General features: G+C 39.4%; 1 protein-coding gene and 1 pseudogene across 12 annotated transcripts in view; both read left to right on the top strand.

The window, feature by feature from the left end:
- Positions 1–25,615, top strand: part of IPCEF1 (interaction protein for cytohesin exchange factors 1) — a 185,324-nt gene that overhangs the window by 129,972 nt on the left and 29,737 nt on the right. For all 12 annotated transcript variants that reach the window (XM_015544308.2, XM_042987362.1, XM_042987368.1 and 9 more), the window contains 4 exons: positions 6,971–7,044; positions 8,566–8,637; positions 13,877–13,935; positions 15,283–15,371. In XM_015544308.2, the coding sequence (XP_015399794.2) occupies positions 6,971–7,044; positions 8,566–8,637; positions 13,877–13,935; positions 15,283–15,371 (294 nt within the window). The remainder of the gene's footprint in view (positions 1–6,970; positions 7,045–8,565; positions 8,638–13,876; positions 13,936–15,282; positions 15,372–25,615) is intronic.
- LOC122238898 lies at positions 22,130–22,251 on the top strand (annotated as a pseudogene).

Genomic DNA, 25,615 nt, shown 5'->3' with positions numbered 1-25,615 from the left:
TATCAGTCTTATTTTTCTAGGTCTACCTTTGTACCTTTCAGATATATGTAGATACTTATAAAATAATTTTTTGTATTTTGCAACGTATTTGTAGAATGAAAGCCAAACATTATCGCTGGGAATGGACACTGATGTTTGCATTTAAATATTAAAACTTGATGTCGTATTTTACTTAACTTTCAAAAATATGTCTGAAGTGTGGCAAATTCTGTATAAAATATCTTTGTCTCTAAAATTCCTGTAGTCCAAAATGGAAGCCACGGTTTAGTTTAAACCACAGAATGCAGGAAATATTAAACCAATTGTGTCTCAAATTTGAACAAGTCATATTGAGTCACCAGTGGGAGCATCTGAGACCTCATATTTTACATTCTTTCAAGTCTTACTGATAACCAAAGAGGTTTTATATTTTCCCAAGCTTTCTTTGAATCATATATACACATACATATATGTGTGTGTGTGTATATATATATATATATGTATATGTATGTATATGTATATATATGTATATATATGTATATGTATGTGTATGTATGTATATATATGTATATATATGTATGTGTATATATACATATATATGTATATATATGTATGTATATATACATATATATGTATATATATGTATGTGTATATATATACATATATATGTATATATATGTATGTGTATATATATACATATATATGTATATATATGTATGTGTATATATATACATATATATGTATATATATGTATGTGTATATATATACATATATATGTATATATATGCTTTAATTTTCTTTTAATGTTTATTTTTGAGAGAGAGAAAAAGAGACAGAGTGCAAGCAGGGGAGGGGCAGAGGGAGAGGGAGACACAGAATCCAAAACAGGCTCCAGGCTCTGTTAGCACAGAGCCCAATACGGGGCTGGAACCCATGAACGGTGAGACCGTGACCTGAGCCACAGTTGGATGCTTAACTGACTGACCCACCCAGATGCCCCTGGATCTTATATATTTAAAATATATTTTAAAGTTCTATTGGAATATATTCTACAAATCATAAAATTCACCCTATTAAAATTTACAATCCGGTAATTTTTGGTAAGTGCACCGAGTGATGAAGCCACTATAAGGATCAGTTTTAAACGGTTTTCATGATATCCATCAAATCCTTCATGCCCACTTACAGTTAATCTTCGTTTCCACCCCCAACTCCAGGCAAGCCCGCTATTTTCCTTGCTGACTCCATAGGTTACCTTTTCTCTACAGTTAATATAGAGGAATCATACAGTAATATGTGACTTCTTGTATCTGGCTTTCACTCAGCACAATGTTTTCAAGTTTCATCCATGTTTCAGCGCACGTTGATAGTTCACTAAACAATATTCCATTGTATGAACATACCACACTATTTACCAGTTGGTAGGTATTTAAATTGTTTCCAGTTTCTGGCTTGTGGGAATAATGCAGCTATAAATATTTGCATGCAAATCTTTGCGTGGGCATAAGCTTTCAATTCTCTTGTGTAGATACCTGGGAATGGAATTGCTGGGTACGATGGTAATTATATGTTTGTGTTTTTTAGAAATTGCTGAACAGTTTTCCAAAGTGTCTTCTGCATCTCATTTTAGCACTTTTTTAATTGCCAGATGAAAAAGAGAGTGATCCTTTCTTTCTTCCTTCCTTCCTTCCTTCCTTCCTTCCTTCCTTCCTTCCTTCCTTTCACATGTATTGAATGCCAATGTTGTCCTGAGTATTAATGATACGACAATAAATGACAAGATTATTTCCTTCGAGATGCTCATAGTCTACGGGAGAAACAGAGATCTAACCGGATAACTAACTACAGTAAGAGAAGTCTGGAAGTAAAGCCTACCCTTGGCACAAAGAGGAGAGTACCAATTCTAGGCTTAGAGGAACAGGGAAAGGTTTTGGAGAAGGTCAGAGCTGAATTGATTTGTGGTGCTGTATCCAGGGGAGTGAGCTTGGAAGGGATTTAAGTCTTAAAGCAGAAGGGTAGCCTGTCCTGCTTACAGCCGGAACCCCTTTGCTCTGATCAACTCTTCTTTTTTCCACTGCAGTTATTGCCTGCAATGGGTTATGTGTTTATTTGTTGAACTACTGTCTCTTTTCCCCTCAAGGGTAGAGATCTCTGTCTGTTTCATCCACGGATATATCCTAAATCTCTGCCACAGTACCTGACCCAAAGAAGGTACTTAAATATTTGTTGGATAAATGAATGCGTAACATGAACAGATTTCATAAAACTGTGTGTGTAATGCTGCCTCATACAGCACCTACAGATGAGATCCCACTGGGATGAACAAGATCAGAGTTGCTGGGAACGTGGATGGACTCACATGTGAGGAAGAACGCCTTTGAGATTGTTGAACAGCAGACCAGAAATTGAAAAGCCTTGTCTCACTCCAGAATTTAAGATACACTTGGTGAGGCAAGGTTGCACAATGGCCAGAGGATGATTTGATGGCTCTGGCAAGAGAAGATTTTATTACGTTCGGACACAGAGGGAAAATTGCAGGTACCGATGCAGAACTTTCAAGTAACTTTTTGGAAAGTTAGGCGTTATTGAGGAGGAAGGATACGTTCGAGACAGTTATTTTGGTTAATGTAACAAGGAACAAGGGATGTGAAGGGGTAGGAGGAGAAGAAGGAGGAAGAGGAGAAAACTGTCATTCCTTTAGGATTTTCCCAAAGTGATTGTCATTTTTAAGGCATTTTTGCAAGTCAAATAAGCAAAGGCAGTTTCTGACACAGTTATCTGTGATTTTTGAATACAGCTTGAGTGTCTTCAGTACAATGGAAAGCTGCTTTTGCTAATGAAGGACTTACTGAGGAAACACAAAGGTATCTTTTACTCAAATTCATTTCGGTCTTAGCTGAAGGACTAAGCCATTTCAGTTGTGCAGGAAAAAAAATCCACCTAATTGAAAATTTACTATATATATATATATATATATATATATACACACATATATATATACACACACACACATATTACAGTATTTATTACAATATATATATTACAGTATTACTATATATATATATATATATATGTATACACACACACACACACACACACACACATATATATTTTGGTTTTCGTTGATTGACTTTGTATTATTATCTAAGATGGGCTCTTTGTGCCGAAAATAAATTGCCTAGAGAATAACAATGCCATAAATTGGAGGCCAATTCTAATTCAGCTCAAATGGAAGTATGGTTCTTTGTTTGAATTGTTTGTTTAATTTGGTGGAGTCAGGGGCCAGGGACATTGGAGGAGATGAAATTGTGTCATTAAGCAGGCCTTGATCATGACGGTCTCTCCTCCTCTTGCTGAGGCACTCGGACTTTGTCTAAGAGCCACTGGGAACTGTGCAGGACTTTAATGAGAGGAGTGACAGCAAGTCAAGACTTGCTGTGACTGTGATTTGGACACCAAATGAGGGGAAAGGATAGAAGCGGAGGGAGGGAGGGTGGTTTGCGAGACTTCGCGGTAAGTGAGGTGAGAATTGGTGGTGAGCGGAGGAAGGAGCGAGGTGATGCAGGCACAGAAGAGCTGGGACAGAGGCAGCGGTGAGGTGGTACATCTCAGTGATGACTTGCACACAGGCTGAGAAGGGGATCCACGATGTGTCCCCCATTTCCCTTTTTGACATCAGGATGGAAAGTGGTATCATCCAGTGAGGTAGAGAACACAGGAGAAAGAGGACCAGGTGTTTTGTGGCATAAAGTGATAAGTTTGGTGTTGGATTTGTCACTCTTGGGAGTGTCTTAGTTTGTATGGCTATGACACAATGCCTTCAACGGGTGGCTTAAACAGCAGTCATTTACTCCCCATGGTTCTGAGGCTGGGAAGTCTAAGATCAAGGTGCTGATAGGCTCTGTGTCTGGTGAGGGCCTTCTTTCTGGATTGTAGATGCCTGCTTTGTTTGCTGTAACCTTACTTGGAGGGGGGGGGGGCTCTGGTCTCTTCCTCTTTTTATAAGGGCTTAATCTCATCATGGGGGTACTTATCCTCAAGACTTCATTTAAAACCCAAAGGCCCCCACCTCCAAATGCCGTTACACTGGGGCTTAGGGCTTCAAAATTAGAATTTGGGGTTGGCGGATACAAATGTTCAGTCTATAATCGGGAGCCTGTGTGTGGACAGTTATGCTAGGCAGTTGGATCTCTGGGAGTGGAGCTCAGGATTAAATCCCAGTTTGACATATAGATTTTGATTTGGAATTGTTTAAAATTTTATTTTAAGTAGGTTCCACCCCCAGTGTGGGGCTTGAACTCATGACCCTGAGATTAACAGTCGCATGCTCTACCGACTGATCCAGCCAGGCGCCCCTTGAGGTATAGATTTTGAATGTGTGTGTACCATGGGGGTACGTGCAGTCTTGGTGGTATCTGTGGTGCCCCCACAGAGGGTACTGGAACGAGAAGGGATTAGGTTTGTGGTCACAAGTCTGGGGAACACTGCCATTTAAGACACAGGCAGGAGAAAAGGACCTCAGGAAAGCGAGCACAGAGAGTTGGAGGAGAAGGGGAGCAGCAGGAATATGTTGTCAGAAGAGCAAGAAATGAGGCATTTCTAGAGGGAAACTGTGAGCTTTAGGATCAATTACTAGAGTTCAGTTGAGTGAGGACCACGAAAGTTTGATGGGACTTATCGGCATGAAAGTCACCGGGGGTTCATGCACCTCTAGCTTCTGGGGAACAGTGGGTGTAGAAGTGAATGAGGGGAGGAAATAGAAACAAATGGAGAATGCAGGTGGTTTTCTTTCTAAAGCCATTATAGAAATCGGCATGGAAATACTTCCGCCTAATGTAGGTTATGGTTTTTAAATTGAGGTGAAGTTCACATAAGAGGATCCATTTTAAAATGAGGCATTCAGTGGCATTAGGTGCATTGAAGATATTGCACAACCCCCACCTCTGTCTAGTTGCGAACGTTTTCAACCCACCGAAAGGAAAACCCGTACCCATTAAGCAGTTTCTCTCTATTCTCCACTTTCTCCAGCCCCTGGCAACCACTCATCTGTGTTTTGTCTCTGGATTTATCGATTCTGGATATTTCATGTAAACGGAATCGTATAACGTGTGATGCTTTGTGTGTGGCATGTATCAGGGCTTTACAGTTGCGTAGTATTCCATTCTGTGGCTATACTGCGGTTTGTTTCTTCCTCTGTCGATGGGACTGTTTCTGTCTTCTGGCTACTGTGAGTAATGTTTCTGTGGAGGACATGTATGTATATACGTATACGTATATATACATAGATATATACATATATATATCTATGTATATATACATACACACACACACACACACACAATAAACACGTATATATGTTTATTGCTGGAGCCTAACAATTTTCCAAAATCATACTTTTATATAATGCTGATGAGAGTTCACAGGAAGCGTTGTGGATTGTAGAAACAGTTGATCTACACTCTCTGTTTTTTAAGTACTTTGCATTCTTTTTGAGATAGGATTGGTGAAACCATCATCTGGTAAGCACACAGTTCATGAAGAGATCAGTAAGTTGAGGGGTGCCTGGGTAGCTCAGTCAGTGAAGCTTCTGACTTGGTTTTGGCTCAGGTCATGATCTCATGGTTTGTGAGTTCGAGCCCCGTGTTGGGCTCTGCGCAGACAGCCCGGAGCCTGCTTGGGATTCTGTCTCCCTCTCTGTCCGCCCCTTCATCACTCTGTCTCTCTCAGAAATAAATAAATAAGCATTAAAAACAAGAGATAATCTGAATGGAAAAAATATATACATCATTTGATAAGAAGGAATTTCCCTTTAGAATTGAGTTTTGAGGCTTATATGAAAACATTTCAAGCAGAGAGTTTGGATAGATTAACTCCTGTAGGAGCGGGAAGGTTGGATAGGCAGAGGTTCAAATGTTTCACAGTTTCATGTTGCCGAAGGAAAAGCAGGAGCTGCACTCTGGTTGCAGATAAAGGAAAGGTGCAGGATGATAAAATGAAGGGGGAGGAACCATGGTGCTAATAAGTTAATAGCTAGTGGATTTTTAAATTTAAGATTGGATTTTCAAGATCAAGTTTTTACTCCTCTGCCAATAAGCACTGATTGACTTACAATTAATCTTGTGGACTGTATTTCCGTACTCAGAGATATGAGCATAGATGGAAGAAGATGTGGGATCCATCTGGGACCAGCAGTCTAGCTTCCTATTGTTGTTACAGTTTGTTCATAGAGATGAACAAATTCTCAGAGAGGTGGAACAATAATTATGTGTCCTATACGATTTTTGGTGTTTGGAGGTGACATTCGGGCAATGTTCAGAAGGGCCATTTTTTTTCCTGCAGTCTTTCCTTTGTAGAAAGGCCTCCTAAGAATGGATTACCGAGCTGAGATTTTCCAAGGAATGGCTCTGTGGTTTAATTCTGTGGAACAGCCTATAGACATGGGAGAGGAACTAATGTTTGTTGAGTAACTGTTAAGCGTTTTATTTATCTGAGCTCCTTTAAGTCTTAGAACCACCAGTGAGTCGTAGCTCCACGATAAGAAGCCCAGTTTGCTAACTCCCAAGTCAGGCCTCTGTCCCCCATAAGCTAGAATGCTAATTACGTTCTACCTTCTGTGCTTGTGGCTTACTGGAGTTTGAGAACTGGCTTACTGGGATGCCTACTAACTCAGCAGGGAGTGGAGCTCTGACTGGTTAGCTGGCATTTTCCAGGAAGACGGGAAAGGGGTGGGCGAGGTCCTGTGCATGCCATACGTTGGCCATACCTAAACTGTATCATGTTACTTCTCGTGGAACAATTTGCAATGACTTACCAAGAGAATATTACTTTCTCTCATAAAATATGTATCTGGATAAGTCCAGTGCTGATTCAGGGAGGTATCTTTTGATTGCCTTTCTTTGCATTTATACGATCTCTATTCAATGTATGTGATCTCCATAAACTTACTAGGATTGATGCATTTATTCGTATCTGTTGTATGTGTTTTTCTCAGGCAGAGAAGGCCGATGGATTTGTCAACCTGCCCGATTTCACTGTGGAGAGAGCTTCTGAATGCAAGAAAAAGCAGTAAGTTGTCTGTCATTTCCTATAAGACTCTGAACCGGAATAACTTCCTTTAATAATTTTCATTTCTCGAGTGATGTGGTGACTTGGAAGTTAGTGACGGTAACACCCAATGTCTTGAGAATTTTGAATTTCATGGGTTGGCATCCTAAACAGTGGTCTAAGCTTTTAACCTCTTGTTGTCTGGAATTTCATTTTGTGGAACAGATGGATTTTAAAACCCCATGGAGCTTTGGCACGGCATGTTTTTGACACCTGTGTTGGAGATGGAATGAAAAACAAGCCCCCATCCAGGTTTAGCTGGGAGATCAAATGTCAAGATTTTGTCTTTCTAAAGAGAATGATCAGATCAACAGGACTGGCCAGAGCTGCAGATACGATCCCAAGAGCAGTTTCTTTTTCTTAGTTCTTCACATGGGCATCCTGGATTTTGAATTCTCTGAGATATTTTCGACTTTGGGATTGTACCCTAATATAATTTAAGTCCAAAAGATTGAGAACAGACAGGAACCAAGAAAGTCACCAGCTTATGGTCCTTGTTGTGCTGACAAGGGAACAGCACAGAGTCAGGGCTTGCCTAGAAATCACAGGAGAGCTGGCTTCAGACCAGCTAACCATGCTCCCGTCCACGTGCTTTTTCCGTGGTAGCATCCCAATGCATTTTGCAAATGTGCCCCCTTCACCTTTTTCTTGTTCTTATTCCTTATCCTACCTTTGACATCTTTTTCTGTCTTATCAGAAAAAGCATTTCCCTACTGACCTATCTTACAAGTAGTGGCAATTGACTAGATTTTTCTAAGAAAATGAATAAAATTATTAGCTTTAAGCCCTGCCAGTCTCGTCTTGCTGCACGTATCCAGTGATACATGAGGTCGTGTTGATTCTCGTGGTTTTGACTGAACTGGTTATTTACCAAAACCCTGGCCTCTACTGCAGGACTTCCGGTCTAATGGTAAAGGGGATATATTTCATTGTTTGCTGATCTCCAATGTTTTATACTTTTCTTTTAAACTGGAAAAATATACCTTATATTTTTCTTTTACCCAAAGACGGTGGCTTGGGTTAAGATTTTTGATGTGTTGTCACAGTATAGAAGTTCTATACTTGATTATTATGTATAAAATTCTTGTATGTATTTGATCGAATTTGAATTAAGTATTTTGCTTTAAGGAGTTGATCTGAGTATTTTGAAGTGACACTTCTAAGACTGTAAATTTTAATTTATTGTCTTTATAGCAAAGCAGTTAGCAATCAAAAATAAAAGAATATGCCCGTATGTTTTAAATAGAAACTATGGGCTGGCCAAGACTCAGTCCTATTCTGGATATTTCAACATGATAAATTAATTCTCTGCTCTCTACATGAAAGAGGTTAGACAGTGGGCACTTAATGTAATTAAATTATTTTTTGCGAATTTACAAAGAAAGCAGATGAATTGACCATATTTATATTTAATTTCATTTCAAACCCATTGACAACTACACTAATTTTTTCTTAATGTTTCTGTGCTTTCCCCCCTTCAAGTGCTTTTAAGATCAGCCATCCACAAATCAAGACCTTTTATTTTGCAGCTGAAAATACACAGGAAATGAGTGTGTAAGTAGAGAAAATTGCTAAATCCAATCTTTATGGGAATAGATTTCTTTGGTCAGGTGTTCGAATTTTTTTTTTTTATTTAAAAAAAAATTTTTTTTTAACGTTTATTTATTTTTGAGACAGAGAGAGACAGAGCATGAACGGGGGAGGGGCAGAGAGAGAGGGAGACACAGAATGGGAAGCAGGCTCCAGGCTCTGAGCCATCAGCCCAGAGCCTGATGCGGGGCTCGAACCCACGGACCGCGAGATCGTGACCTGAGCTGAAGTCGGACGCTCAACCGACTGAGCCACCCAGGCGCCCCAGGTGTTCGAATTTTAAGCCTATGTTCATATTAATTCTTGTTTTATTTATTTCTGCTGCTTTAAAAATTAATTTCCTTGGCACTTAAAGTGTTCTTGCTTTCTTCCCTGACTTGGAAGCGTTTCGGAGAACCACATATATCAAAATGGCTATTTTAGGAAGAAGTAATAAGATTCTTCAGAGGGAACCACTAAGTTGAGAAAGGAAAAGACAGAAGTCATTATAAGAAAATGTTACAGTGAGAATCAGCATCACGGCGATAAAGTCTTAAAAGTACTGTGACCGATCTCACAGCTTTTAGAATTCTATGTGAAAAATATCTATAACATTTCTTATGAGCTGTGTGATTATCATCATGATCCCGTGCTTATCACTAAGCATGTTCTAGCCTGAAAATTTTGCAAAGTGTCCTTGCTCGGAGTACATCTAACATAACATTTTATATCTCTGACACCATTTCCTGGTTTTTTTTCTGTTTAAATAAGTGGAATATATGCATTGAGGACTACCAGCCCCACTCCATCCCCTACTGGTTTAGATTATGCTGTGATCACAATGGCTGCTAATTGAATGAGGCTATATATACTTGAGGTGCTTGAGGCATCAGTGGGCCCTCTATTTAACTTAAGCCCTATTCTCAGAATTCTGTGTTCCTTATTACCTTTACATAACTAATAAAATGTGTCAATGGAATACCTACTATATGTCCAATTGCAGCAGATCCTGAGCAAGAGAATTAAAAGAATACATACATAATTCATTCAAAGAGCTTATGGTTTAATCTGTTTTGTTTAGTTATACATAATGATTTTTTGAGCAATCTGCTCTATATAATTTCTCTTCACCCTCTTGCTCTAGAAACCTAAAGAAAAAAGGCTGCTTTTCACCAAATGTTAAGCATACGTGCGCGCGCGCACACACACAAACACACTCACACACACACTCACACACACACACACACACACACGCCCTTCTTGCGGGATATCCCTGGCAGGCTCATCTAGCTAGAAACATTCTCACCTGTTCCCTAAGCTGCTGCCACAACCTTCAGATGAAGGCAGAATGGCTCTTTATAGACCTTTGGGAAAGCCCATGTTAAATAGCAAGGCAAGGAATTGACAAATTAATTCTTTCAGACAAGACTTGTATTTACTTAAATGAAGAGAGACGTTTGTTTCTACCCTCTGATTTTAGCTTTCTCCGCCTAGCTTTCCCAAGCGCCTGAGAAGGAGAAAAGCAGATGCCCACAAGAAGATAAAAAAACCTCACAAAGCTCTTTATTTCTCTTTTTATTTGTATTGGTAACTAAATCCTACTGATTAGCAAGCCTTAGGTGTGTCAGTGGTGTGTGAAAGGCTTAACGTCTTACCGAGCAGTACTTGGAGCCCCATGATACTGAGGGTCAGTCTGGAGCTGAGCCATTGATTAATCCCCAGTGGTCCTTTCTGGCCTCTGGTGGCATTAATAGCCATCAGTGTGGAATCTCTTTGGGCCTCCACGTTAACCCTCTTCTCCCACAAGATTATGCACATGGCATTTAAAGGTTTTTTTTTCCGCAGCGGCACCTGAAGAGTACCCTTTCTTACTGATATGGCCAGTTTAAGCCAGTAAATACTTAGCTGGGTATTTCTTTGTGAGATGCAGAGAATCTGGGGGAGGGAGTGGAGAATCTGGACGCGTGCGGAGACCAGCGTCCTGTTTTAGAAGTTTGCTTCCTTGGGAAACTGCATTTTTGGGTGGTGACATTTCGCTCAGGGACGATGAAGGCAAAGGTAATTATGTTTAATAGAAACGCTGTGTTCTGCAGGGACCCTCAATTTACAAGCACAGGGGTAAGTAATTAGGGTCATGGACGAGTTGGTTTCTAAACCAAGACTGGTTGGTAGCTGCCTTTCTCAGACAGTGTTTGTGGGAAGAACCTTCTTGTTTTGTATATCAATTTCTTAACACTTGTGCTCCTCCAACACATCAAGTTAATATACAACAAACTCCCAGGAAACATCTGTCATCTTCATTTATGTAAATATAAGTCTTTTTGTGCACCCATCTATTTAGCCACAAATAGAAATTTTCTTACTGCCTGGATGTTTTTAAAAAACGTTCTTAGCAAAGGAGATACGGGAAGCCAGTGGGTTCTAGAAGGAAAACAGTCAAATAAGATTCTAAACAATCACGTTTTCCATAGCAAGTAGCTAATGGCGGCAATTAAAAGGACGTGAGTTTTGGGTAAGTGCTGAGAGGAATCTTTATTGTCAATATTCGTGTGTTTTGCCATATTTCTGTGTTTCTGTGTTCTGGAAAGGAACTTAGAAATGCCTTTTCAGGCATTCTGAGCTCAAAACTATTTTTGTCTTGATATGTTAAAAAAATTTATCTTTTTCACTTTTAGATGCTTTTTTTTGGAGGGGGGGAGAGGATCAGTATACAATTATGAAATCCGGTATAAACTAAGAATAGTTTATGTTGGTATTTTAAAAGTGAGCCATTACATTCATTGTGGTTTGCCTGACCAGTTTTTAAAAGTGTACTTTAAAATGTTTCTTTAGTTAGATGACACCTAAGATATATTCTTGTAAAAAATTCTATAATACAGAAGGATGTAAAGTGAAATCCTTCCCATACCCCCACCTTCACCCTCCAATTCAATTTCTGTCCCCAGGATTAACCACTTTAAACAGTATGACTGACCTATATCTTTCCTGATGCTTTTCTTTGCATACCAATTTGTGTACATGTACAAATATATAGTTTTAAAAGTACATTGAATCTGGCTGATCATATTGTTTTGTACTTGTTTTTTTTTAATTAACAATGTTAGGATTTTTCCAGGTCATCACAAAGCCTTTATTACCTTCATTTATAACATTGATTTTAATGATGAAATTAGTGCCATACTTTATCCATTTTCCTATTAATAGATGATTATATCGTATCAGTGTTTTTTCTTTTTGCCATTGCAAATCTTACTGAGTTAACATTCTTCAACATCTATTTGTAGTCTTCAGGATAGACATTTATAATTAAAATTGTTGGGTTCAGGGTGTGGATATTTACATTTTGATTATATCATCAAATTGCCTGCTTAAAATCGGCTGTCTCAATTTTGATGTTCAACTCAACAAAGGATCAGAATGTTTCCTCCTAAATTCTGGAAATCGATGGCATTTTAAAGTTTTGCCAGTCTGGTGGTGAATATTTTCCTGTGTTTGAATGTGCATTTCCCAAAATACTATTGAGGCTGATAAGTTTTTTCTATTTCTTTATTAGCCATTTGTGTTTTTTTCTGTGATTTACTGTTTTTTTTGTTTTTTGTTTTTTGTTTTTTTTTTTGTTTGTTTGTTTATTATTCTATCAGGTCTTGATGAACACTTTGTGGTTCCTGTGGCCTGATCTGGGCCTGTGTATCAGTCTGGTTTTAAGTGGCCATTGAAGAACTCACGTCTTTCATGGTGTCCAAGGGGCTCTTAAATGAGGCGAAAGTTCAGCTTCCTTCTTATAGAAAGCCCTATTTTATTTGTTTCTAAAAATCAAATTTATATATTTCCTGTCAGTAGAAAATAAATATGGCAAGACCATGGCAGATGGAGGGTTGGGTAAGGATTCCTAATTTGTTGAAATTTGCAGACTTGGGAGTGTGTGGTGTTGAAGCAATGGTGGGGGTGTAGCATGCTGAATAGTCACGAGGCAGTACAGGACTAGAAGAAAGGAAAGCAAGAGTGAGTCAGTAAGTGCACCACATTCTTGCTGTTATTTCGTTGATATTGGTTGACTTAGGCCTCTATCGAGTGCACTGGTTTCTCCAAAAAAGATGTGAATGTAAAATATGGAATACTTCCTAAAAATCTAGGAGACTGGAAACAACTGGGAAATCAATCATATTATCACTACCCTAAAGTAATATTTTCCCTTTAAATAGAAGGTTAGATAGCTAGGAACATACGAAGTTGACCCATTTTGTGACTTTTAAGAATTTGTGTCATATAGTATGTTCCTGGCTAACCCCTTGAGATGGACCTCCAGTGGCCTGAAATCATGAGCCAAGTTTGAGTTCCTGAAGGTTTATCTAGTTCTATTTTTATTACTGATGTTTTGTTGAAATTTATTGCCAGTAAAATGATAAGTCGATAAGAAGATAGGACATGGTCAATTTTTGCCTAATATAAAATTTTTCAAGGAATTAGAAATTTCCCCAGCTTAGGAATGCCTGTCAAACTCTGACCGGATCTTTTATTGAGTAATATAAAAATCCTGGCTTGAAAATGGATCATCTTTTGTTTCTTCCTTTATTTTTGTGTGGAATAAAATTACACTTTAAGAATTACAGAGATGGAACTTTAATGGTCAAGTTAACTAAATTCAATGCTACAGGTTTTGTTTTTACATTTTTTAATGTTTATTTGTTTTTGAAGGAGAGAGAGACAGAGTGTGAGTGGGGGAGGGGCAGAGAGAGGGAGGGAGACACAGAATCTGAAGCAGGCTCCAGGCTCTGAGCTGTCAGCACGGAGCCCTACATGGGGCTTGAACTCACGAACTATGAGATCTTGACCTGAGCCAAAGATGGAAGATTAACCCACTGAGCCACCCAGGTGCTTGATACGGGTTTTGATGGTTGCTAAAAATTTCAAATGCACTATGGCAAAAGTTATATTTGTTTATATATTTAGAATATTTAATGTAGTTGCCCACATTGGCCAGCTGGATAATGGGCCATCTTGTTTCTTGTCTTACAAAGAATGCCCTGTGTAAGGAAAATATTGAGGTTATAGATTTCAGTGCTAAAGACTTAAACTGTTTCTGCAAATGTTTAGACTGACTGTAAATTATGACAGTTGCATTATAATGTCTGGCACAAGATGTTCCTTCAGGGTCTAGGAGGAAGGTAGATAGGTAGGGGACCAGTGTCTTTGGTCAAGCATTTATTTGCTATTTGAATTTTAGGTGGTTAAACAAGCTTGGATTAGCTGTAATCCATCATGAAACTGTTACAAAGGATGAAGGTATGTTCTATTTTAAATTTCTGAAAATTTAGCAAGAATATTTGGATGAGATAGAATGGAAATACAATGTCAAGTTCTATGCATAGTCTTGTCCTAATGAAACCTACTTTGGCATTTAAAATCATCTGAAAATTTGTCGAGGCAGACGTCTTCACACGGACTCACCAACATGGAATAGAGCTTCCCATGCTGGCTAAGAATGCTTTTTACACTTCACCCACACGTTAGCAGCTGTAGGCTTCGCTGACATCTCCAACAGCTGCCAATGCAAATGTTTTATTGCCCCACTCACTGAATTCTTACTCAGAGACATGATCTTGTCATGATCTAGACGGATAACTTTCATCCCACTATTTCCTCTCAGATGTTTTAATATTTCCACCAGGTGTGTGCTGAGGCTAATTACTCTAAGTTTGTGCTAGGAACCTGAATGTCAGATGGGGACACAGGCCATATTTTTAGCTCCGTCTGTAGCTCTCTGGGTTCAAAAGCTACAGGAGTTGAAATCTTCTTAATGATGAAATTACTCCTGAGTATTGAGAAGAGGGAAGCTGTAGGTGTCAGGGTCACAGAGTTGATACTATTTCTGAAACGCTTAGACCATATAAAACTTGGCAGTTGAAATGTAGGGAGTTGTATCCTTGGATAACAAAAATTACAAAAGCTTAAATTCAGAAATGGGAAAGCGGCAACTTGATTTAAAACAATAAAGAACTACAACATAAGAGTGTGAAATCAATATCCTAACCATCTCCTTGGTCCTCTTTTCCATGACATAAATACCCATTGTATATTTGAAGTGCGTTTATAAATTGTGAGGAGAAAAATCACTACATGAAAACCTTCTCCTTAATCCTGGTATGTAAGGCCTTCTGTGATACGGCCTCATGCAAACTTTCAGCTTCGATTTTCACCACATCCCTGAGAACTCCATATACTTGGTTTAGCCTGCACCCTCCACATGGTATTCCCATTACTCTGTGTGCACCATTGATGGTTTACTTATCCAGCCCTTTCTAGCTCATTATGGCTCCCATGATCAAAATTACTCACTACTGATTTTACGCTCTCTCAGTATATGACCCAATGCGTCTTTTGAGGAATTATTGAGGACAGCTATGGCCAGTCCTCTTCCTATGTATTGGACCCTCTTAAGGGCAGAAACCCTAACATGGCTATTTGTGTTTTCCCCTCTTATGTAATCCCCTGGCACCAGGTAGCTCAGTAGATGAGTCCTTTCTGAATCGATTGGAATTGCAATAGCCAGATGGAAAAAAACCTCTGCTCATGCATTTTGGAATCGGTGACAACAGTGTTGAAACATTAAGCATTTTCATTTTTGTATAGAATGCTACAGTGAGAGTGAACAGGAAGACCCTGAAATAGCTGTGGAGACACCACCCCCTCCTTACTCTGCGGAGACTTTCTCTCCTTTGGTACGTACCAGTGTGATTAGTCTGTTGGTCATGATGAAATGTGTGGATGTCGTTCCTTCCAGTTGCGTAGAATGTACTTTGACCGGTAAATTTGAAGAATGGGCTAAATTAAAGTGCCTGCCAAAGAGCAAGTACTGTTCTCGGGGTGCTGATCTGGAGCCTTCTCCATAGCACCCCCCAGGTTATGACAAACTCAGTGGATTTTTGTGTGACCCACAGATGTGTCATGCTGACAGGACTCATGGTAATGCAAAGGGCTTCTAGGTGATGGGCCAAAGCTTGCAAAGATTTATTTGTTCTGTAATGTTTATTTATACCCTTCTGGTCTTCGGAAAGAAGAAAGTGCCTGTCCTGGGTGCATGCACTATATCCATGTGAAATGAACATAAAAAGGATGAAGACAGTAGATGAAGAGAAAGCTGGATTCAGAAAGGTCTCAGGAGGCCAGGAGTGGGGTCAGTGCATTCAATCTGCACATGGAATGATTCTGTGTATTCACTAGAGAGAAGTTCAAGTTTGATTCTTATCTTTGGAAGCATCCAACATAAGTTCAGGTTATTAATGGATGTTAAAACTATGTCATGCTGCTTTGTATTTGGATGCTCATTGGCATTGTATTGATGGCCCCTAGAAGGATTCAAGCAGGGATCTTTGAGGAGGTTTATTTATGGTTCTTGTAACTATCATGTGGCAGGACTGAAGTAGATGCGTTAAATATATTTACCCTTCAAATAATCCTGAAAAGTAGTATTATTTAATCAGCTCATTCTAATTTCACTCATTACTAATGAGGCCAAGCATCTCTTCATATCTGTTGGCCTTTTGGATTTTCTGTTTAGTCTGTTAAAATCTTCAGTACAGTTTTAGCTGTCTTACTATTTTGTATTTATAAAGTTTCTTTATTATTCTATATATTGGTCCTTAGTTAGAAGTAAGGCACATCTCCTTTTCTGCTACATGGCTTTTTTTTCTTTTTGACTCTGTTTCATGGTTTCTTTTCATAGACAGATAGTCTTGATTTCAGTGTGTCAGGTTTATCCATTATTTCTGGTGTGGTTTGTGCTTTTGTTTCCGATTTTAAAAATTGCTTCCTATTGCTAGGTCATGAGGAAGTAGATATTGTTACCTTCATTTCATGGATGAGGAAACCGAGGTTCAGAGAAGTAGAATGACCTGGTCACATTTGCAGTATATGGAGCACCTGAGATGGGAGCCCTGGTCTGTCTAGCTTTATAGCATATGCTCTTTCCACCTTACTACTGCACTTGTCCATCCATGCACCCAAGTAATTATAGGTGCTGATAGATTACAGCCTCTCCTTCACTTGCCAGACCTCTTTTGCCAGAATTTTCTATGTTGTGTGATGAAGTTTTCATCTTTATTTGTATCTTGCCAGTTTCTGGATGTAGGCTATTAAATAGCTTTTAAATAATGACTTCTATGGTTTTCACCTACTGTCAGTGGAGAATTGTGGTCCCTTTTCTGGTTTATTTGGCTAACAACCAAGTCCAGAAAGAAGCATTTGTTGAATGAGTATGTTTATTAAAATTTCTATGAAATAGGGCTAGCTAAAATTAAGCAAGATATAAATAAATTTACACTTTGGTAAAATTTAGACTGATTTCTGAACTAGACTTACAATATATCCTATGTTAACATATTCATCACTTTTCCTTAGTGTCGTCTTTCTCTTCTTTTAAAATCACTTCCTAAATTTGGAAAAGACTAAATAGATGTGGCTTTCTGGTTTAACAGAGTAGCATGTATATTTGTTTAGTTTCTCTCTGCTTCAGTCTCTCTTCTTTCTGTCTCTGTCTGTCTACCTCTGCCTATTCAGCCTTCTCTCTCTTTCCTATTTTAACCTGTAACACACAGTAATTTGGTTGGTCCTCCAACCTTCTCTTCCTGAAATTCTCTCTGCCTCCTACTGTCCCCCCCACATATGACTCTGACATGATTTATTTCAGTTCTAAAATACTGTGATTTTCATTTTTATAGTGGCACACTAGCATCACAGATTACTAAGAGCATTGTCAACCATCTAGAACTCGCCTTGATGGAAGTAAAAACAACCAGATTGTCTTCGTAGATGAGGGATCAGGACTCCATTGCATTACACAATGATGGTCTTGATGTTATAGTAGAAGCTCAGAGAATGCTTGTTTCAAAACAAAGAAATGAAGCGGTGCAGAGGGGGCTGCCAGAAAGCGAGGCCGTTGAAGTGGGAAGTCTTTAGAATTTTCTGAGTCCTCGATCAAATAGTATTTCTTACAGTTTTAAGTTGAGCATTTTCTGGAAGGCCACTAAGGCTAACATTTTTTTTTATGAAGAAATATATTGGAAATAGATAAATGTTGAACAGTTAGATTTTATTTTCCTTAGAAACAGAATATGTTCCTCCTGTTCACATATTTTCCAGGCAGATTTTGTTTTTGTTTCCTCTTGTTTCTGAAAAACAGACATGCAAGACACTTGGTTAAAATACCATTTAAGCTTTTTATTTAAACAGATGAAAATTCAAAAATTTCATGGTAACTTTGATCCAGAGCATGAATCAACTCATTTTGTTTTGGCTCAGTCTGGCATAGGCTAGCCATGACTGAGTTATATAAGCCACGGTGGAAAAACTTTTTTTCTCTAAGTTCTTGCTTTAAAAAAAATATTTTGGGTAATGAACTTTCATTTTGGAATGATGACTCAAAAGTGTAAAATAATACTTTCCTGAAAAATTATCTCCCAAAATTAGACTCTTGAATTAAAAATTTAATTCAGTGTCCAATAATTCTAATTGCTTGCTGCAAACAGTAAGATTTCAGCACCAGACCAATTTGCACCTGTGCTTCTAATGGGCGGGACCACATTCCACAAGACAGTAAAGAACACTTCGGGATTGTCCCTGAGTGAACAAGAGGTTTCTGTTTCTGTTGCTTCTCCTTGAGAAGACTTCACAGGATGGATAGGCATCCATCCAGAGAAATGAGAAATGGGGACCTTTTGATAGGCTTACTAAAAAAACTGAAAATAGATGGGACTCTGTAGATTTCATTTAGGAAGATGCTTTGTAGAAATCAGTCCCCACGATTCCTTGAGATTTATGATTCCTTGAAACCCACAAAAGGGCAGAAAAGGAATTGACTTCATTCACTTTTTAAACTCAATAAGGTTGTAAGTTACAAAGTGACTTAAGAGCTTAACCATCATTAAAACTTTGTTATACATATTTTTCCTCTAAGTTTAATTATTAAAAGCATTGGTAACCTAACCTATGCTCATATGCTTATTCGTTCATTTAACAAATTTTGTTGAGAGTCACTGTTCTAAATACTTGGGACATGAGTGAATAAAAAAGACAATGATTTATTTCTTCGTGGAGTCAAACTTTTAGTTGAGAGAAACTGCTAATAAATAGTGAACGTAATAAGTAAATTATCTGCTGTGTCAGTAGAAGTGGAGCATGGTGGATGAGGGGAGATAAGAGTGCTGGGAGTTGGGCTGTGTTGTGAATAGAACAGCCAGGATAGGCCTGAGTGAGAGCTGAGGTTTGAGCAAAACCACAGAAACGTGGTGTGAGAGGCAGCCAGGTGTTCGGGGAAGGGGTCTTCCAAGCAAAGATCTCCTTGGTGCATAGGTGGCAGCGCATGGAAGTCAGTGTCCCTGGAGCAGGGCGAGCCAAGGTAAGAATAGCAGGAAGTAAGGTTGGAGGGTAGTGGTGGCCGTACCATGCAGGGCCCGAGGGCCAGTTAAGGACTTTGATGCTTTGGGTTACTTAGGGAGCCTTTGGGAGTTTTGAGCAGAGGAGTGATGTGATCAGTTTCCATCTTAAAAGGACCACTCGGGCTACTGTGTGGGGGGAGACTCAGGGAGGCAGGGAGTAGGATAGAAGCAAAGAAAAGGGAGGGTGGCAGTGGTCTAGTGTGAGAGACGGTGGGGATGCAGGTCATGGCATAATTGAAAAATGGAACGGGTGGGTTTTGAACTTGGCAGACCACCCAATGGGTGGATCAGATAGGCGGAAAAACGGAGAGGATAAATGTTTATCTTCAACTTCAAACAGCTTCAAACGGCTCCTGCAGATTATTTTAACACGAGGGTCCTCACATTTGATGCTTTTTCGAAGTACACTTCCTTTTGCTCCAAATGATGAGAAAAAAAATCTAAAGCAAACCAAAGAAGCAGTGAGTAAAAACAAACCCTGTAAACTGCGGCTTCTTGGTCAGTGGCAGAGGAAGAAGTCAAAGATTAGACACTGAGAGGGGTTAAGTCAGTTTTAGAAACTCACACTTAATCTTGGTAGGATGAATCTCGCACAGTTGTTTACAAAACGTCACTTGATCTTTCGCTGCATGTACTCTATAAAATAATAGAAATGCTTGCAAGTGAGATCGTTGTATGAAAAGTTATCAGTGACTTCAAAAACAAGCCAGGTAAAGGTAGAAAGAAAAGTCGTCCTCTCTCCTGAAGATACAGTTACCGCAAGCTCTCTGGTTGACCGTTTAACTGACTTCAAGACTTCTGAAGTTAGCGTTTGCATCTCTGCTTCAGCAGTCTAATTCAGGCGCCTCCTCTGGCAGTCCCTCACAAGGCATGGGGCTGCCCCTGACGCCTTACATTCCCAAGGCTGCTGCCCTCGTTGGGGCCTGGAGTAGCTCCTGCCCGAGTCATAGAGATAGCGGGCTATTTTTCTTCCTTGTCTCTAATGTCCCCCTCCTCTTGAAAACCACTTCCAAATTAGTCTTCCCAAAGCGCGGTTCTGATGGTCTTGATTCACCTGCACAGGACCTTCCAGTGGCTCTTCATGGCTTATCAAATTAATTCTCCACTTGTTGGCATGGCATTTAAAGCCCTTGGGTCTACCTCAGGCTGCCATTCCAGTCTTGTTGCTGATTCCTCCTGTGTCAGCAGCCCAGTAAACTGCCCGCTGTCTCCCCAGAACTTTCCAGACTTTCCTGCTCTTGCGCCGTATTGATAAACTTTCTCTGCTTGTGGGAACTGTTTCTTCCACCCCATTCCACTTTCTCCCATTCAAATATGACTTCCCTCAGTAAAGCTTCCCTGGCCCTCTAAGTCAGGTTAATCTTGCCCTCTTCTGAACTCTTTATGTTCCTAGTGCATTTTTTTTTTTTTTTGGAGGGAAGAGGCACCTTTTTTCATAACACATATTTGAAATGAAATAAATATTTTTTTATTGGACCGATAAATGGGCAAGTGGATGATTGTAACTTCATCCATATTCTCTGCAGATTTGTTACTCTACAGGTATTTCCCCATGTGAATTAGAACGTCCCTACTTTACACGTCTCTAGCACTTTCACGTGGCTTTGAGGAGGATGGTTTCATTAGACTTTCACATTCTGCATTTAACAAATGAGGAAGCCGAAGAGAAATAAATAGAACTGTCACAGGTAGCCTTTGCAAGCTGAAGTTCACCTTTTATTAAGAATATCCTTTCCTGTTATCCCATGTGCTCCTTGTGATGAATCTGAGTCAGGCAGGCAGGCAGCTAATGCATTTTTGTGTGTGTGTCGACCATGTACGAGGTACTGTTGCAGATAAGGGAATGCTGGATTGAACTAGACTGTATCTTTTCCCCAGAGCATCTTAAGTTCTAAGTTGAGGAAGAGGCACAATAAACTTGTGATTCAGACAAATGGTCTTGAGTAACGATAAATACTATGAAGAAGCTAAAATGGGGTGATGTGTTAGGCAGTGACTGGAGTCAAGTTGGGAGGGCATTGCTCTGCCTGTGACAATCAGGGAAGAGCCTGCTGATGTTTGAACTGACACCAAAATGGTGAGAAGGAAGCAGCCAACCAGAAGTCCACAGAGGGCCTCTCAGGCAGAAGGCACCTGTTCTCAAGGGATAGAAAGAAAGTTGATGGGACTGGACGGGGAGGTGGAAGGAGATGTAGCTGGGTGGGGGGTAGATAGGGAGTCCACATAGGCCTTCTCAGCCATAATGAAGACTGTGGCTATTTTTCTACTTGTGATGGGCAGTTCTTAGAGGATTCTCAGCAGGGGAATATTGTGATCTGTTTTATGTTTGAGAAACACTCTAATTGTTTGGAAGATGGCCTGGGATAGAGAGGGGGGTGGGTAATGGTGGGAGGAGGAAGTCAAAGGAATAGGATGTAGAGATAAAGTGTCCTCTGCAAGGTCACTTGGATGGCAGGGATTGGAGTGAGGAACAGGTCCTCTGTCACCTCATGGCCCAAGGTCATGCAGGAGGCCGGAGGATGGAGGGGGGTGTGCTCTGCAAAGTCTTTGAGCTTTCAGAGAAATGCTTCCTGCTAGGATACGGTAGAAATACAAACAATACTTCCTAGGGTTTAGCAGCAATTGACTGATCTGTTTTTATTCATGTGGCCAATAAAAGAAAAGAAACCCTGTATACATTCTTTTTTTTTCTCACTTGATTTTATTATGTTTAGTCCTAAGTAATTCCTGTATTTTCTTTCTTTCTTTTTTTTTTTAAATCTACTTTGACTAATGTTGCTTAAAATTTATAGGCTGACTCACGTCTTCCTAATTACAGGCTTTTGGTGGCTGTCTCAGGCTATTTTTCCCTATGTCAAATTTGTGTTTTTAAACAATTCAAAGAAAAATATTGTAGAGCTGATGAGCGTTTGAACTAAGCTTCTTTGATAAATAAAACTATGTAAGTATTGAATCACTGAATTCTACACCTGAAGCTGATATTACGATGTATGTTAACTAACTGGAATTTAAATAAAAATAATCTACAGAAAATGGGAAAAAGTGTGCTGGCTTCGGCAGCACATATCATAAAATAGGAATGGTACAGAGAAGATTAGCATGACCCCTGTGCAAGGATGATGCGCGAATTTGTGAAGAATATGAGGAAAAGCAGTATTGACTTTTTAATTTAGTTATATATAGTCTCTTCATTAAAACTTAGATTTTTAAAATGTCTTTAATTTTCTCATTAAAAAGTAAAATATTTAAAACCCAAATGTTCTGAAATGGGTGAACCACCATGCAATTATTAACTTCTAATAGATAACACAATAATTTTGTTTAAGATTATGAGAACATCTTGTGGGGGTGTTTGCAGTGCAGTCAGTAACAGTCACCATAGATCCTGGGATTAAGGTAAATGCTTTGTAGCAATTCTGCAGAGAATGTCAGGGTGCTCCTCAGAAAGAGACTGAACTGTTCTGGGCTGTTTTTCTTCTAGACCACTTTGTAATGGTATTAATTCGTTAGCAACTGTAGGTCGGGTATAGATGTAAAACACAGAGATGCAAAAATAACTACAAAACAGCCTATTCTCAAGTAGCTCACCAAAAAAGAGATGAACGAGTCAATCGGCGATTACGGTATGAGCTGACAAATAAACTGACGTTCCGCCTGGTGTGACAGAAGTAAGCCCGGGAGCACCAGGCAGAGGTAGCCATCTTGCCCTGAGGCCACCGAAGGATGTGGAGCCAGTCCTTGAACTGATACTGAAGGATGGGCTCCTGTTCATCACACAGGGGTGGGGTGAAGAGGAGGGACTGTCGTTTCTTTCTACCTTCATCTGATTTGCTGTGAGAAGTTTTAGGAGTATAGTACATGGATGGCTCATAGAAGGCACTGAGCTAAATGTTCTCTGTTTGACTTGCGGCTTTTGGTTCCTACAGAATGGTAGAAATACTGAAGCGTGATGTAGCACCACAGTATCTACTTACAAAGTACATTTTCATGTTCCTTCCTCTGTCACAGCATTCCAGGTTCACGTCGATTCATATTTTGTTCATCGCTCTTCTGATAAAAACTCGTTCTGACCTGATACACATCGTTTTTTTTTCTCGTTTTCTTTTCCCTTCTCTCTCGTTCTTCCTTTTTTCCCCTTGCTCACTCTTTCCTCCCTTTAAAAATCAATTTTGTAGTTGTTACGCGGAGCAAGAGCAAAGACAGTGGATTGAAAGCGTTTGAGTTGTGTGTGTTGGGAGTCGTACCTCAAAGAGGCATATACTTCCCCAAAGTTTCTGACGCTCGATGAACATGTCTTTCCTTGGTCCTCAAGGACCTTCCCTTGAGGTCCAAAAAAGTTTGTGGCAAGTGCCACAGCAGTGATGTGTGCAGGCTTTTGCTTAAACAGCCCATTTGCTATAATCAAATTACAGCAGTATCAGCAAGGGCAACAGGAAAAGCTTGCACATGCTCTCTTTTCAGGAAAGGAGGCTGACTCCCCCAAAGCCAAGTTTTACTAAAATAGCTCACGGTAGGGGAACGCGTCAGGACTAGGCCTGAATGGTATTTTTGTTAATACGTATTTTGTAGCTCATTCTAATGAGTAAGCCAGTCTTGGCATTTATTCGGACAGCTTGGGGGGTGGCGGTGTGCACTCTGTCCTCTAGGTAACTAAGGTTTTATTTCGTGAATTGCAAATCTTTGATCTCTTAGTTGTTAAATCGTCTCCGTGATTTAAGGCAACCGATTCCCCAACTCACTGACACATTCTTGAATGGGAAGTTTTATGTCTGTGCAAATACATTGTTAATAAGATGTACGTGGTTAGTATCTCAACTGGCTGTTTTAATGTCATGCTACTAAAAAGTGGATCTATCGATTGTTTGACAACGTATGTCTAGTATTCAGCAAAGTGGGCACACGTTGGGTAAACACTGGCTGTTCCCATCAGAACACAGAGTTTAGAATCTGCAAAATGTCCCCAATATGTTCTTGGGGACATCCTGGTTGGGAACAAAATCAACCATTCTGAGTTAGTTGCAATGATTCTGAGATTTGGGGGAGAAAATCCTAGTTTGTTCTCTGGCTTCTTCTCACTAGCAATTTTTTTTCCTACCACTTCTTTGGACTTTTGAATGCTTGAGATTGACATAGTATCCCACAGGATGACATAATAAAACTGAACTATAAGATGCCTTTTCTGTCTCATCTGCCATTGGAGATACAGGGTGACCCATAGAGTGCTGTTGTCTCTGTTGTCTAGATTTTTGGATTTTATTGACCAATAAAATTAAAAATGAAGGAACAACATATGGTTGCCAGATCTTTATTTAGCTATGTAGGGCATTAAAAAAACTTAAAAAAGACAAAACTAATATCTACCATCACCATTTTCCAAAAAGGAAGGCCTATATTTTACCATCAAAATGAATCAAGGATAAAAATCTCAGAATAAATGGAGTCCTTTCCAACGCAGTCATTGGCGATGCTGCGTTGATGTTTTCTCCGTGGACAGATGAGCATTTTGCCAAAGAATGTTATTCACTCTTGCATTGTGTGTTAGGAACTGCTTTCAGACGATCCTATATCATCAACCCACTTCTCATAGTCTGGGTACAGTTTTTGGTCTCTTTTTAATGAATGAAGAGCTTGCAAATGGATTCTTGTCTTTTTTGGTGAAAGTTTATTAAAGGTTTTAAATTATTAAAGAGCTAGTGAGTTAACTTGATTTCATCTATGTAGTTATGAGTGGTTGCTGGGCATGTACTAAAGAATGTGATTCTCCATGATATTGGAGGGCTTAAATATATGTACTTTGTCTGCATCCATGGTCTTCACTCAGTATTTTGCTTCCTGTCTGGCGTCTGCTTTTGCTGAAACTTTTCTTTCTCTGAATTCTTTTTCTTAATTAGCTTTGTCAAGACTTTTTGCTCAATCAATGAGAATACAGTGATAGATTACAATCTAGTCTTTGCTCAAAATATCCTTCAGTATTTCAAAGAATTCCCCAAAGAGGCTTTTTACATTTCTAGGGAGCATTGAAGATAGGGTAAATTGTGTTATGGAGATCTTTCAGATCCTAAAACAGAGAATTCAAAGTTCTACAAATCGGTTTTGGAAAATGGCATCATGGTTCTTGGTTCTTGTCACATGGATATAAATATCATACATTTTTCTTTCGATTCTTTTTTTAGACTAGTTTAGTTTTTTTAATATCTTCTTTAAGAAGACATTACAGCATACAACTGAACCCCCAGCATGTTAGTTAAACATGGGCTATAGATCCATAAGTAGTAGAATGGAATTTAAATTTAAATTTAATCTTGGGGCGCCTGGGTGGCTCAGTCGGTTAAGCGTCCAACTTCGGTTCAGGTCATGATCTCACAGTTCGTGAGTTCAAGCCCCATGTCAGGCTCTGTGCTGACAGCTCAGAGCCTGGAGCCTGCTTCAGATTCTGTATCTCCCTCTCTCTCTGCTCCTCCCTGCTCACATGCTGTCTCTCAAAAATAAATCAAGATTAAAAAAAAAATTAAAAAAAATTAATCTTAACC

This window comes from Panthera tigris, chromosome B2 (assembly GCF_018350195.1).
Source record: "Panthera tigris isolate Pti1 chromosome B2, P.tigris_Pti1_mat1.1, whole genome shotgun sequence".
Taxonomy (NCBI): domain Eukaryota; kingdom Metazoa; phylum Chordata; class Mammalia; order Carnivora; family Felidae; genus Panthera; species Panthera tigris.
This window is presented reverse-complemented; position numbering and strand designations above follow the sequence as displayed.